This window comes from Oncorhynchus nerka, linkage group LG15, assembly GCF_034236695.1.
Source record: "Oncorhynchus nerka isolate Pitt River linkage group LG15, Oner_Uvic_2.0, whole genome shotgun sequence".
Lineage (NCBI taxonomy): Eukaryota > Metazoa > Chordata > Actinopteri > Salmoniformes > Salmonidae > Oncorhynchus > Oncorhynchus nerka.
In genome coordinates, this window is record NC_088410.1 from 36,068,179 (window position 1) to 36,084,793 (window position 16,615).

The following is a 16,615-nucleotide window of genomic DNA, read 5'->3' on the forward strand; positions in this document are numbered from 1 at the left end:
TAATGAAAAGTTATACTAGCCTGCGGACCGAAGTCTTTTCTGACTCACGTGTTTAACAGCTGATAATCAGATAAATTGACGAGCTGTACCAAAATAAACTAATGGTGGGAGTCAACGCAATTGCAACACATTCGGAGTGCCATTTTCAAAATGTCACATACTATAACTAGTGATGCACCGATATGACATATGTCCGATACCCGATATTTTCCTAGCCAACAAAAAACGATATTTACATTTTTTGCAGCCTTTTAAGCATTCTAGTAAAGTTAAATAGTTAACACACACACACACAGCGGTCTAAGGCACTGCATCTCAGTGCAAGAGGCGTAACAGTCCCTGGTTCGAATCCAGGCTGTATCACATCCGGCCGTGATTGGGAGTCCCATAGGATGACGCACAATTGGCCCAGCGTCATCCGGGCAGTCTTGTTAATAAGAATTTGTTCTTAACTGACTGCCTAGTTAAATAAAGGTTACACACACACACACCAAAATGTTATTTTGTTGGCATTACGCATGTCCCCATTACTAGTAAAACATAATCAAAACACATTTATTTCCCTTACATGCTGTGCTGTTTTTTTGTTCATTTGTTCAGTCGTTTCATCCTCAACCAGGATTTCTATGGAACGCCGTTTGGGTCTTTGTGTGTCAAAGATACACATCAAATAACACTATTTGACCAAATCAGGACCTGAATATGACTGCACGTCAAATAATTTTCCACCTTAATAAATTTTTTACGTAGTTATTACACATTGATTACACTATCACTCGCACTTCAAATGTCACCACGATTCATTGATATGTATGCTATGATGCTGGTAAAGTTGTCTCACGCATCTACAGTACTGGTCATAAAAAAAGCTAGCTAGCTCATGGATGCAAACAATTTTCTTCCCCAAAAACATAGCAAAATGACTGTTTCAGTAGTTAGCTAGCTAACTATATAGCTAGGTGTCATCTAAAACAACCCTAATTTATAAGACAGTTCTTACTTGATTAATGGTGGTCGGACCCATCTATGTGAAGCTAGCCACAATAAGGATTAGCCACAATAGTGGACTTTGCGGTTAGCTTTGGGCAACAGGGTTAAGTAGCTGACAAGCTATTTATTTTCATGAACTCAAGTTAAATTCCAATAGGCGAACAACAAGTGGCAACCTAGCTAATACTTAGCAGTGATTTAGGAATCCTTGTAAGAATAATGAAAATGACTGCAGTTTCTACTGGTCATTGTTTTTAGGCTGGTTGTATTGGTGATAGCTAGTTACCAAGGTAAAGCTAGCTACCCCAGAAGTTGCGGTCGAACAAATAATGCTTTATTACCAAAGCTGTATTGTAAACACATCGTTCGTGGCCGGTGTTTGCAGACTTTTTTTGTACAGCTTTGACAGTGCTACTGTATCCTTTTTGACACGTAAAGACCCAAACGGCGTTCCATAGTATGTATGTTGTGAAGCTAATAGCAGTGACGCTATTACTGTGCATCTCTGGTAGGGCAACATCTGAAAAATGGCGCACTTGGTAGTGTGTACCGGTGCTCGACCAGTCGGTGAAAGCCAACATCACCCACGACAGAGAACGGTTGATTGTCAAGGGCAATGAATTCCATTATCTTGGCTTTAATGGACTTCGGCTTTGAGTTGTCTCGCTGAAATCTTCTTACTATTTCAAATGACTGCTCGATCCACACAGAAGACATTGTGGGCTAGGTTAGGAATGCTGTGTTGCATGTGTAGCGCAAAATTTTACGTGGTGTCATTACGTCATGTACCTACGTTATAAAAGTATGCACGGGAGCTTTGACATCGGTTTAACATCAACATTAACCTAGACATTGGGCCGATACCGATGTCGGCAATTTTAGCTAATATCGGCCGATCCCGATACATTCACCGATATATCTTGCATCCCTAACTATAGCACTTTCTTTTTACGCATACTATTTCATACGCTAGTATGGGTATTTGGACACAGATGTTATCTTGTACGGTTCACAGCTCATAGAGTCTTACAGGAGGAATGTAGGCCCTATAGTCTAAAAAGGCCTAAAATTGCCACTAATGGTTTGTGATACAAATGTAAAAAGCATGTCAAACATTCTTCCTCCCAAAGTTTCCATGTGAGAATTGCCAGACCAATCTGAGATATGTTAAATATTTCCGGGCTGTCCAGGTGTGGAATTGCCCTGTTGTCAAACAGGCACAACGAGCGCTTCTTACTGGACAGGTTCAGATTGTACTACCTCCCTGTTTCAGACCATTTTCTTATGCTTTGTGCCTACTGAACACAACCCAGATGTACAAGATCTCAAAACAAAAATCACATTGTGAAATGTAAGTGTTGCTGTAAACCTGCTCCGACAAGGACATGTGAAGACTGGGCAGAGTACCTGCCCAGTCTTAGCACATGACATACCTTACTCGTTCAGTGTTGTTGATTTATTTAACGTGCAGATACATGTTACTAAGCAAGTGTTGCTTTACTTTTTCAGTAGCCGTGCGGCATGGAAGGGACATCGTGTGATAGGGGTGTCAAACACTTTCTACACAGCACTACTTCTGGTAGGTCTGATCCAACCAGGGCGTTAGGGTCGGCTTGAGCCTCCAACGTTTAAGGCATAAGCCATATGTAACGCACTGGACCAGAGCTATACTTCTGAGTGATATGGGGCTTTTCAACTAAAACGTCCCACTAGCCTGTGTGTCAGCCTGTTTTTTCAAATGAAATTTGGCATAACAATTTCATATGAGTTGGCAAGAGAGCAGAAGACCGGCACCAAGCTACATCTATGCTACTGTATGTAAAAGCTAATCATATTCTACTAAAGTAAAACTAGGCTAATCCTTTCCATTTAGGCAACTATAGGGGTTATTTAGGCTACTTAAAACAGGTGAACAATTGTTACCGTCATGTATTAGAGAGATGATACTTCCCTGCTGAACAAAAGATGTAAGTCAAGGGGAAAAGAACAGGTGACATTTCAGAAACCAAACCAGAATACAATACAGGTTTGTTCACTGTTAACCAATACGCCATAGCCAGCAGCACTGTAATCTACTGTACAAACAAGCTGTGCCAGTGCCACTCAAACATTTATAGCTGAGCCCTTCAGAAATCAAGAACACTCACTCAGTGATGCTCAGTGAGTGACACTCTCTCACACACACAGACACCCTATATAGCTATACCATGTACAAGGCTATGTCGTTAAAATCATGATTTAGGCTATTTAGCCTACATTAGCTAGTCATCACTGTACACAATCACTACAGGCATGTGCCTTGCAGGTAATACGAATTTACACATGTATAACGTTAACTTAACAAATATAAATGACACTCACCAATGAATTATCGAATTCCTTTAACAAATATCTGCTTCTTTCGATATATTTGTATCGTATTGTTTTGACTGAACGGGAAACTCAAGTACACTTCTAACTATTAATCCATAGCCTTATTCGGTTCCCTTTTTGCCGGTCGGTGATGAACGAGTGCTGAAGGTTTGCTAGCTGTTTTGCTAGACAATTAGCCATCGACCTGATAGCGACAACAACACTTCAAAAAGGCATAGCTAGCTAACAGGTTCAGAATTGGGTTTTCATAACGAAAAGAGTCCAGATGCAGCTAGCGACCTAAAGACAGCCAGCTGAAGGTTTGAGCCTTGAGGACTGGAGAGAATGAATGTATTTGAAAGCTTGAGCTTTCTCATTGACAGCTTCGCCCCTCCCCCTTTGGGACAGACAGAGCTCAGCAGTGCCGCGGTGTGGTGCATATGCGGTTCCAATACAAATCATAGAATACAAATCTGTTTCTAAATCAATACGTAGGCCTATCAGAAAAATAATAGTTGAGTGATGGGACAGAATATTAGTAGACATGACAGATGAGCTGGCATTGTGATTGAAAATGATTTTTTTTATGCTTCCAGCTCAGCGGTCATAAGATTAATGTCAAATGTCATTTATACTGTGACAAGCGACAGGGAAAAGCTACATGAGTAAAGCTGTCATTTGAAAAAAAATAATAAAAAAGTTTAATTTCACGACCATGCATCAATTCATGATATTAGACAATATGCCCATGTGACATGTGTTAAGTCTCTTTCACCATACTTCTGCTTACAAAATGAGTAATTTACTGTGTGGATCCCCTAAAATCCACACTACATTTATAAAATATTTGCCCAATTCTGCACTCAAATATAATCTAAATCCCTCAATCTCGTATAATTTATGAGAGCTTTATCCATTTAAAATACAGCATGGCATGCACTTCACAACTCAGTCTCTAGAAACCATTTACTGGATTTCAGCTTAGTTCTCCTAAAGTCCATGTGCATGTGCCAGTCTTTCAAAAAAGTGTGTGGCTTAAGTTGGCAGTACAGTAGATCATAAGCATGAGTTGAAGGGTCCCCCAAAATTATTAGGTTATGGTTACTGTATAAGATACAATTGCATGAGCAATATGTTCAGTAGGCTGCAGAGTCAACATTGGGAATTCAAATCACCAGTATACGGCAAAATGAGTCATGGGATACAAAGGATGAACCATGACAAGATAGATGGAAATCATGAAGCTAACATGAAAACGTATTTGACTTTGTTTTACTTGACTGAACTGGTAATGACATTTTCAATACTAACCTCATTAGCCATGTATTATCTGCTTCCACTGCTGCAATGCCTTTATCAACATTCCATTGATTCAATTTGATAAAGTTAGGACATTATGGCACAGGGGGACTGTTGTGTAAGGCATAGCCTTGTGTCCTCAAATGTTTTACATGTGAGGTTCCACAATTACCCACTTCCCCTAGGGCAGGGCTTCCTGTTGGATAACCATTTGAGAACGCCAAATCCCAGCAGGGAAATTAAGAGGTAAGAATAATTTGCATTCAGCTGCAATATGGAAACATTTCACATGACTGTGGAATCATGCACATGTAGTTATCTGTAGAGTTTAGATCTAAGTAGAACTAAGATAATCCCCTAAGATCCACACAGGTCAATGTCAGTCTAACAGTGCCATCAATGACAAGGCCTTCTGGGAATAAGCAGCAGCCTTGGGACGAAGCTTATTCTTCAGGCCATGGAATTACACACCGAGTATGCAACACATTTAGCACAGATGGCTAGTGCTGACTGAAATGAAGTTGACTCCATTCTAAGGCAAACTAGTAACATGACATCCATTCAGCACCTAACCAAGGTCTACCATCAAACCCACCAAGGTTAAAACTTCAGATGGTGCAAATGCTTTCATGGTGACATTTTTACAGCATTAAAATGAATAGATTTGACATGGAAAAAATGAATTTGTTTACTAGTTTTATTGATGAGTCATGAACAATTGTACAGCAAAACTACAGTTCTGACATCATGCCACATTAGTTTACACCAAGAGAACAGCATGTTCCAGAAATACAGTCACACAAATGTGATATGGTCTTGGCTGAGAGTCAAGTTGTTACAGAGCCCCCTGCAAGGTCATTCTGTCATGAACACATTTTTCATGGTTGTAGCGTTTGTTGCTTGCTACATTGTTGCTTGCTACAGGAAGTGGATAATAACATACATCACTGAATCTTTGACAAATGGTTATCGTGATGACAATACACCACTATACATAACATTTAATCTAGTTCTATGAATATACATCAGTCAAAACATCAACAGTTAGTTTGATTCTGCTCCTTCACTGCTTTTATTTTTTTGCGTTCTATCGCAAACGGTCATAAACAAAGCTCCCGGCTGCTATCCAATCAACACCACATTGACATTATCCCACCCCTGGGTAGCAACCATCGGCTTAAAAAGACAAACGTAACAATAGCTGCCAATTCATTTCCAGCAATATTGCCCCAGTCTGTCTGTTTGGTGTGCGCATTTGTCTAGCACTCCGTATATATCCAGTTAGGGATGCGAATAGCCGCCTTGCGGGTAGACGCGCGCCAATGATAGCCGCCTTGCGGGTAGACGCGCGCCAATGATAGCCGCCTTGCGGGTAGACGCGCGCCAATGATAGCCGCCTTGCGGGTAGACGCGCGCCAATGATAGCCGCCTTGCGGGTAGACGCGCGCCAATGATAGCCGCCTTGCGGGTAGACGCCCGCCAATGATAGCCGTCTTGCGGGTAGACGCGCGCCAATGATAGCCGTCTTGCGGGTAGACGCGCGCTAATGATAGCAGTCTTGCGGGTAGACGCGCGCTAATGATAGCCGTCTTGCGGGTAGACGCACGCTAATGATAGCCGTCTTGCGGGTAGACGCGCGCTAATGATAGCCGTCTTCTGGGTAGGCAGACTTTCCCCCAAAACCAATTAAAATGGTAACTGCATAGTAGGCTTACCTGACAAAGAGATATGATTTGTAGTATCAATTGGGTTGCCATTGATTTGCAAACTGTGCTGCAGCAGGCCTAACAGCAGAAACATAGCTAGACTGACATTCCTTTCTTGCTTAATGCATAGTTAAAGGAGAATTCAACTCAAATGTGTTAGTTTCCACCAGACCTCATTTTATCTGATTTAAACATTGACATTGATAACTTCAATGCACATTTCTAATAAGCCTATTGAGTGTAACATTTTTAAAAATACCTTCATGACCCATTATTTGACCAGTTATCAACAAATCCCGTGGAAGAGTTGCAGAGGAGAATAATGTGCCAATTTGAACGCTATAAAAAATAAATAATTGTTTTAGTAGCTCTCATTAGTGATGCACCGATGACAATTTGCCGATATCCAATATTTTCCTTGCCATTTTTTTAAATTAATAAATACAGATAAGCATTTTAGGGGGCTTTTAAGCATTCTAGTACAGTTAAATAGTTACACACACACAGCGGTCTAAGGCACTCAATGCAAGAAGCGTCACTACAGTCCTTGGTTCGAATCCAGGCTGTATCACATCCGGCCGTGATTGAGAGTCCCATATGGAGGAGCACGATTGGCCCAGGGTCGTCCGTGTTTGTCTTGGTTAAGCCTTCATAGTAAATAAGAATTGGTTAACAGACTTGCCTAGTTAAATAAAGGTTACACACACACCAAAAACTTATTGTTGGCATTTATGCATGTCCCCATTACTAGTAAAACATAATCAAAACCTATTTCTTTCACTTACATGCTGTGCCGTTTCGTTCATTTGTTTCATTCTCAACCAGGATTTCTATGGAACGCTGTTTTGGTCTTTGCGTGTCAAATAACACTAAATAAGCTTGTCGACCAATCAGGACCTGAATGACTGCACGGCACATAATTTAACACGTTTATACATTGATTACAGTATCACGTCACAACGATTCATCGATATGTATGATATGCTGGTAAAGTTGTCTCACGCATCTACAATGCAGCTCATAAAAAAAGCTAGCTAGCTCATGGATGCAAACAATGTTGTTCCCCAAAAACATAGCAAAAAGACAACTGTTTCAGTAGCTATAAGTTAGCTAACTATATAGGTAGATGTCATCTAAATTAACCCTATTTTATAAGACAGTTCTTATTTGATTAATGGTGGTCAGACAGCTATGTGAAGCTAGCCACAATAATGATTAGCCACAGTAGTGGACTTTCAAATTATCCTTCAAAATAAGTTTGACATAGGTCTACTTTGTATTAATTTGCATCACTGTCAATTACATACGTTTATTTTGAAGGCAAACTGCAATTTCCACTATTGTGCCTAATCCTTATTGTGGTTAGCTTCACAACATAACCCGGTCCTGTTGAGCATCACTAGCCAGATGAAGCTCGCTGGCTGCTTATAACGCTAGATTTGGGCAACAGGGTTAAGTAGCTGGCTAGTTACAATTTCAATAGTGGAATAACAATACTTACTCAAAAGGATTCCAAAATGATTTCTAAGAATAATGAAAATTACTGCAGTTTATAATTGTCATTGTTTTCAGGCTGATTGTATCGGTGCTAGCTAGGTACCAAAGTAAAGCTAGCTACCGCAGAAGTTCAGTCGAACAAATTATGCTTTATTACCAATGCGGTATTGTAAACACATCGTTCGTGGCCGGTGTTTGCAGACTTTTTGTACAGCTTTGACAGTGCTACTGTATCCTTTTTGACACGTAAAGACCCAAACGGCGTTCCATAGTATGTATGTTGTGAAGCTAATAGCAGTGACGCTATTACTGTGCATCTCTGGTAGGGCAACATCTGAAAAATGGCGCACTTGGTAGTGTGTACCGGTGCTCGACCAGTCGGTGAAAGCCAACATCACCCACGACAGAGAACAGTTAATTGTCAAGGGCAATGAATTCCATTATCTTGGCTTTAATGATTTCGCCTTTGAGTTGTCGCGCTGAAATTCTCACTCTTTCAAATGACTGCTCGATCCACACAGCAGACATTGTGGGCGAGGTTAGGAATGCTGCATTGCATGTGTAGCGCAACATTTTACGTGGCACCATTACGCTATGTACCTACGCTATATTAGGTATGCACAAACTTTGACATCGGTTTTGAACATAAGCGTTAAACTAGACATCTAGTTTCTGATATGTTCACCGATATATCGTGCATCCCTAGCTCTCATGCTAGAAAACGTTGGAGACCACTACTTTATACCATGGAATTGTTAAATACTCGTTTCGGATTGACATTCTAGAGTATGCATTATTTCCCTATAACGCCATGTAAGAATTTGTTCTTAACTGACTTGCCTAGTTAAATAAAGGTAAAATAAAATAACAGTATAATTCAATGGCTAGAGTTCATTCTTCCATGTTTGAACTGCTTTTTACAGCAAAAGTCAAATTGAAAACATTTTAATAATAGTAAAATAAGACTGCTGGTTTGGTCAGATACTTTTGAGAAGTGGAAATTCTATTGGAATTGTATTAACAGCCATTGTGTAAATTGCCCATGTGTCATCAAAGGGCCGTCCTCTGAATTCTGGGACAAGGAAAGCTCTCCTTCAAGGAGTTCATGTTGACAAAAACATTAGCATGAATTTCATCAACTACAACATTACACATGTTTCTCTCGAGATTATTAACTTGTTCTCAGTGACATTAAGTACTGTTGAGGAAAATTGGCAGATTTTCACAAGCATGACAATTAGCTAACAACCGTGTGATGCTGCATGACAATGTGAACATGATTGGTGACAAATATGTTGACGAGGAGTTATACATTCTTCCATTGCCCAACGGGAGTCTTCTCTGGTTTGGTAAGCTAAATAAGCAAGTCTGTTTGGTTACTAAGGCAACTACTGTAGCTATCAATTAAACTTGCTAGCTACTTCAGTGGATTTGGAACACACTTCTGCTAATTATGTCAAATTATAGCCATGATACAAAATTATAGCCATGATACAACGCGGGGGTTCTATGCGTTCTCTGGAACGCAACACACTGGGAGGTAAGTTCCACTCCGCTAGTGCGTCGTAGAACATGCCTTCCAAGTCGTTCATAATTTTCCACAGAACACATAGCTCCTTGATTATCGCTTATGTAATTGACAAATCTTTACACAAGATAAGTTGAAAATGGTGGGCGTAGCCTACGAAGCATGACACATGCAATGAGGAAATAGGCTGGAAGTTGCACAATACACCTACAGCATTTAACCACCATAAAATATATAAGGGAGGCAGGCATACATCTGTTTTCTAAAGACATTTGTCTGCAGTATCATACATGAGCATCAAACTGCTGTATACATGTTCACACCTGCAACTGCCAGGGCAGCTTCACAGAACCCCCTGTTATAGTCTAGGTCTAACAAGACACGCTGCAGCATACAGCCATGATGGCTACACTGCAGCACCTGCCCAAGACCAGATTATTTACACAGTGCATCCCTAATGGCACTCTAGTACCTATATAGTGCACTACTTTGACCAAAGCCCTGGACAAAAGTAGTGCACTAAATAGGGAGTCATTTGGGACAGACACACTATAGGCAAAGCTATGTAGCCTACTTACCAGGTAGGCCAATTACAACAGAGGTGAGAGGGATCCATGGATGTTGGCGACACGGAAATAGAATCTGTCATTCTATTTCTATGCTTTGGCCCTTCATGCATCTGGTCTCAATGCCGCACCTGACTTCAAGGACATTGACTTGTTAAAATATCCTGAACCACTACAGGTGGGAAAGATTACAGAAGTGTTTTAGTATGCAGTTTATTGTTGAAATGATTTACAGTTTTATATGTCAGACAGTTCAATTTATAAAACAGACTATTTGATCTGTCCCTCATGACTATTGATATTATCCTGGTATGCCTCACTGGAATATGTGTATCATTACCACCAACAGGGAAATCTTTCTGGGCTTAGACTACTAGCTAAACCTGTGTACACTTTTCACGACAGTACCCCTTTGCCACTAAAGTTAACTAGTTGGTCAAATCTAGTTTCATTGAATTGCAAAGACGTCTACAGCATTTGATTTATGTCAACACAAAAGGGACACTTCTGTTATCTAAAGACAAAGTTTGTCTGCAGTATCATACATGAGCATCAAAATGCTGTATACATGCTCACACCTGCAACTGCCAGGGCAGCTTCACAGAACCCCCTGTTATAGTCTAGGTCCTACAAGACACGCTGCAGCATACAGCCATAATGGCTACACTGCAGCACCTGCCCAAGACCAGATTATTTACATAGTGATTCCGTAATGGCACTCTAGTACCTATATAGTGCACTACTTTGACCAAAGCCCTGGACAAAAGTAGTGCACTAAATGGAGAATAGTGCCATTTGGTGAAAAGGCCAGACTATAGCCCAAGCCTCATAGCTTAAAAAGTAGTGCACTAAGTAGGGAATAGTGTGCCATTTGGGACACACACAGACTATAGGCCAAGCCATGTAGCCTACTTACCCAGTAGGCTAATTACAGCAGCGGTGAGAGGAACCCATTTCTAACAGAAATCGAATGTGATAATATATTTCTATGCTTTGCCCCTTCATTGTCATCATGCATCTGGTCTCAACAGACGACCCATCATGCGAGTTCATCAAGGACATCGGGCACGATGAGATGCCGACCCACTACAGGTGAGAAACAGAAGATATGTTTTTAGTACAGTAGTTTGCTGATCTGATAAACATTGGTTTCATATGTGGGACAGTTCAATTTAAGAATTTGATCGGCTCCTCATGAGTTTATTGATATTATCCAAAGTATGCCCTCTACTGGACAACGTTATCGTTAACACCAACAGGGAAATCTTAGTCACTAGACCAAGTGGTCAAACTCATTCAGTGGAGGGACGACTGTCTGCGTGTTTTCGCTTCTCCCTCATACTTGCGTAATCAATTGAGCTCATTGATTAGTTTTAAACTCCAGTCACCTGGTTGTTTAAGTCTTTATTACACACGAATTGAAAGGAAATTAAAAGGTAGCATACACTCAGCCCTCCATGGAATGAGTTTGACACCCCTGCACTAGACTACTAAACCTGTATAATCTTCTACAGTACCCCTTTCCCACTAAAGTTAGATGGCGAAAGCCAATCTTGTTTAATTTAATTGTAAATACGTCTACAGCATTATTTCAACACAAAAAGATAGAAGGGACACTTCTGTTATCTAAAGACGCAGTTTGTCTGCAGTATCATACATGAGCATCAAAATGCTGTATACATGTTCACACCTGCAACTGCCAGGGCAGCTTCACAGAACCCCCTGTTATAGTCTAGGTCTAACAAGACACGCTGCAGCATACAGCCACGATGGCTACACTGCAGCACCGGCCCAAGACCAGATTATCAAAAGCATGCATGTCCAGAATGACACACCATTCCCTATATAGTTCACTAACTTCTGACCAGAGCCATATGGGCCCAGGTCAAAAGTACTGCATTAAATAGGGAGTCATTTCAGACAGACACACTATAGGCAAAGCCATGTAGCCTACTTACCAGGTAGGCCAATTACAGCAGAGGTGAGAGGGATCCATGGATCTTGGAGCCACGGAAATAGAATCTATGTCATCCTATTTCTATGCTTTGCCACTTCATTGTCATCATGCATCTGGTCTCAATGGCTCCCATCATGTGACTTCAAGGACATTGACTTGTTAAAATATCCTGAACCACTACAGGTGGGAACGATTACAGAAGTGTTTTAGTATGCAGTTTATTGTTGAAATGATCCATGTCAGACAGTTCAATTTATAAAACAGACTATTTGATCTGTCCCTCATGACTATTGATATTATCCTGGTATGCCTCACTGGAAGGTGTATCATTACCACCAATAGGGAAATATTTTTGGGCCTAGACTACTAGCCAAACCTGTGTACGCTTTTCACGACAGTACCCCTTTGCCACTAAAGTTAACTAGCTGGTCAAATCTAGTTTCATTGAATTGTAAATACGTGTACATCCTTGGATTTATTTCAACACAAAAAAATATTGAAGGGACACAACTTTAGTTTTCTAAAAGACAAAGTTTGTCTGCAGTATCATACATGAGCATCAAACTGCTGTATACATGCTCACACCTGCAACTGCCAGGGCAGCTTCACAGAACCCCCTGTTATAGTCTAGGTCCTACAAGACACGCTGCAGCATACAGCCATGATGGCTACACTGCAGCACCTGCCCAAGACCAGATTATTTACAGTGATTCCCTAATGGCACTCTAGTACCTATATAGTGCACTACTTTGACCAAAGCCCTGGACAAAAGTAGTGCACTAAATAGGGACTACTGTGCCATTTAGGAAAAAAGCCAGACTATAGACCAAGCCATGTGGCCTACTTACCCAGTAGGCCAATTACAGCAGAGGTGAGAGGGATCCATGATCTTGGCTCCACAGAAGTGTGTACTATTGTCAGCATGCATCTCTTGACTTCCAAGGACAACCGACTCGTTGAGATATGCTGAACCACTACAGATGGGAAACATAAGAGATTAGTGTTTTAAAAGAGCAGTTTATCGTTGATGATAAACATTGGTTTCATATGTTACAATATTTTCTGTTCCTCTTGAGTTTATTGATCTTATCCTAGTACCCACGCCCTTTACTGGACAACATGTATCATTACCATTAACAGGAAACCCATTATGGCAGTGGAGTACTAGCCAAACCTGTACTCTTTTCTATAGTACCTCTGTCACTAAATTAGACAGCTGGCTAGTAAAAACGAATCTAGTTTCATTGAATAGTAAATACATTACATCATTTTAGATTAACACACAAAAAACTGAGGGAACGTGTGTTTCTAAAGACAAAGGTTTGTGCACAGTATCATGAGCGTCAAACTGCTGTATACATATTCACAACTGCCAGGCTTCACAGAACCCACTGCTATAGTATACGGGTTACTACCAAAATAAAGAAAACGCTTGAGTAAATGAAGGATACAACGTAGATTTGAAAGCGTCTACACAGGTGTGGTTTCTGAATTCATCAAGCAATTAACGTCCCATAATGTTTTGGGTCATGTATAAAAAAAAAAATCAAAGTCACCTATTATTTTCACTACCATCGCTAGAAGACTTCTGAATCTTTGAAAGAGGGGTCTCAAAAGAGCATATATGGTTTAAAGTGTGTACGTCAGTCACCAGCTTTTAACACGCGAACTGTTACAGCCTACCGCCATGATGGCTACACTGCAGCACCTGTCCAAAACCAGATTAGCTAACGTGACACCGTGGTTGCCGAATGCCACCCCATTTCCTAAGTGCCCTGGTCAAAAATAGGGAATACGGTGTTATAAATACAACAGTCACCAGAAACAAGTTCCCGTTTTTTTTTTTATACAAAATGTGACTCAGTCATTGTCCTAGCTAACGTTACACTTGTTTGGCCTGGTTGGACGTTTAACAAACGTAGCTAGCTAACGTCAGCTTTTGGCTGGTAGGTTAGCAAGGACACATTTCTTACCATGTTCATCAATGTGTCTCGGTCATTTCCATCCATGCGAATCATCTCCTTTCCTCAAAACATATACGCATGTAGGGTTTTAACAAAAGTTGAAAATGAGCTCTACTTTGCTAGCATGCCGCCTCAATGACAAAAAGACTTCTTCTTTGGGATTGTGTTGGCGGATCGCACCCAATTTAAGATGCATACACCGCCACCTACTGGAATGTGAGGCCATTCACGAGCTACATATGTTGAACAAAAATATAAACGCAACATGTAAAGTGTTGGTCCCATGTTTCATGAACTGAAATAAATGATCTCAGAAAGGTTCCATACGTATCAAAAGCTTATTTCTCTCAAATGTAGTGCACTAATTTGTTTACGTCCCTGTATGTGAGCATTTATCCTTTGCCAAGTTAATGAATCCAGTTGGCAGGTGTGGCATATCAAGAAGCTGAGTAAACAGCATGATCATTACACAGGTGTACCTTATGCTGTGGACAATAAAAGTCCACTCTAGAATGTGCATTTTTGTCATACGACACAATGCCACAGATCAAGACATCAGTCAGGAAGTTAAAGCTTGGTCACAAATGGGCCTTCCAAATGGACAATGACCCCAACTGTACAAGTTGTGGCAAAATGGCTTAAGGACAACAAAGTCAAGGTATTGGAGTGGCCATCACAAAGCCCTGACCTCAATCCTATAGAAAATGTGTGGGCAGAACTGAAAAAGTGTGTGAGAGTAAGGAGACCTACAAACCTGACTCAGTTGCACCAGCTCTGTCAGGAGGAATGGGCCAAAATTCACCCAACTTATTGTGGGAAGCTTGTGGAAGGCTACCCGAAACATTTTACCCAAGTTAAACAATTTAAAGGCAATGATAACAAATACTAATTGAGTGTATGTAAACTTCTGACCCACTGGGAATGTGATTAAAGAAATAAAAGCTGAAAAAAATCATTCTCTATACTATTATTCTGACATTTCACATTCTTAAAATAAAGTGGTGATCCTAACTGAACTTTTTGGACTCACATTGTTGTGCTTGGCTCACTTTAACAGGATGGTAACCCAGCAGTCCTCCAAGTTTACAGTTGTTTTGACCACGGCACAAATCATACTTCATTGACAGCATGGCCAATGTTGATTGTTTATCATTTTAAACTTGGAAAATAGCCCCTTAATCCTAGATTTGGGACCACACAGCCACTGTCCCTGATTCCTTCCAAACCACTCATTGAATTTGCGATTTCCAACTTGTGTAGTGTTAATGTTCGATAGCCGATGAACGTTTTATATATAATTTATCTTCATATGACAAGGATTAAAAGGGATTTGCCAGTAGATTGTCAACTTGATTCATGATGATGAGTGCTAGTTAAGATTTTGAATGTATGATGTTGACATGATCAGTCCAATCAAAGCTACTGTACATATAACGTGATTTGATGTCATTTTATCTGTGGCCACTGACATTGAGCCTTCTTGGATGGGCACTTCTACGGCAGCAGCCGAAGGACTAGAATTTTCAATGTCTCCTCTTACACTTGGCAGTGACGTAAAGTCCCCACGAGTGATGGAACACTGAGCCAATCATGGCGCAACGTTTCATATTGTCTGCTGGCTTCGCCACCACCACAGAAAACACTGAGCTAGGCTGAAACACCTGCATTTTGGAGCTGCTTTACTCGAGAAAACAAAAAAAAGAGACCGTGTTTGTATGTGGCTTTATTAACTCAATGATACATAATTTTTTACATTGTTTGTGAACTGATGTGACACGTATTAATGCCAAAATAACATGCAAAACAGGAAAGCCCCCAACCCCCCCCCCACACACAAATTCTTGACAGGTCGCCACTGTCTGTAATATGTTTAGTGACTGCCACCACACATTCCTGTAATAGGTTTCCTGACTGCCCCCCCCCCACACATGTTAAACCGAATCGTTTCTAGTCATCTCCTCCTTCCAGGCTTTTTCATCTTTGAACTTATATGGTGATTGCATCTACACTTTCATAGTATTACCACGACAACCGGCAAAACAGTCCGTCTTTCAATCACCCATGTGGGTATAACCAATGAGGAAATGGCACGTGGGTACCTGCTTCTATAAACCAATGAGGAGATGGGAGAGGCAGGACTTGCAGCGCGATCTGCGTCAGAAATAGAAAGCAGTTCTATTTTAGCCTTTGGCATCGCAGATGCTCATTGGCGCATGAGCAGTGTGGGTGCAATAATTGAATAACATGGATTTCTACATTTATTTTGTGACGCTCACGCACGCGACGTGTCTGTCTGGACAGCATGTTACAGATGCGGAGATAGAAATGTAGACTAAAGGTCCGATTGAGCCGATATATGCAGCGTTTACGTGAATGTAGTATTTAAACATTTAATTTCAATTTCAATCACGCTGTAAAGTTGGACTTCAGCGATGCGGACTGAATATACCCCTAAAATGAATTGCCACTCATGCAGTCTAAAGCATTCGTTGACGCACACCCTAAAATGTTGGAGAGGTGCTGACTAACAGAATACGGTCCCAATAAATGAATGGATCAACACCAACCCTGAAGAATTGTATGGTAAAAGTCTACTTTAAAGCCTTTGCACAATGGCTTTCATTATTGAAATATCAAATAGAGGCAACATCATATCATGAAATGCTTTATTCAACTCATCACATCAACATGCAGAAATTCCTCAGATTACTTCACAAGCAATACAGCTTTCATCATCAGAGGTCCCTATTCACAAA

The 16,615-nt window shown here is 40.7% G+C and overlaps 1 protein-coding gene and 1 long non-coding RNA gene across 6 annotated transcripts in view; both read right to left on the reverse strand.

The window, feature by feature from the left end:
• Window positions 1-3,687, reverse strand: part of LOC115142585 (SEC14-like protein 1) — a 55,999-nt gene extending 52,312 nt beyond the window's left edge. For 4 of the 5 annotated variants that reach the window (XM_065001552.1, XM_065001551.1, XM_065001550.1 and 1 more), the window contains exon 1: window positions 2,914-2,942. In XM_065001552.1, coding sequence (XP_064857624.1) covers window positions 2,914-2,919 — 6 coding nt within the window. In that variant the 5' untranslated portion in view covers window positions 2,920-2,942. Of the gene's footprint in view, window positions 1-2,913; window positions 2,943-3,351 lie in introns of those variants that run through there. The other variant, XM_029682151.2, reaches the window with a different exon arrangement.
• Window positions 3,688-5,324: 1,637 nt separating this feature from the next.
• On the reverse strand, window positions 5,325-14,241 carry LOC135560183 (uncharacterized). Its single transcript, XR_010458753.1, has 6 exons — window positions 13,869-14,241; window positions 12,744-12,869; window positions 11,897-12,072; window positions 10,855-11,024; window positions 9,951-10,110; window positions 5,325-6,994 (listed from the first exon to the last, which is right to left on the reverse strand). It is a non-coding gene; the product is annotated as an uncharacterized LOC135560183 (long non-coding RNA).
• Between the last annotated feature and the right edge of the window lie 2,374 nt (window positions 14,242-16,615).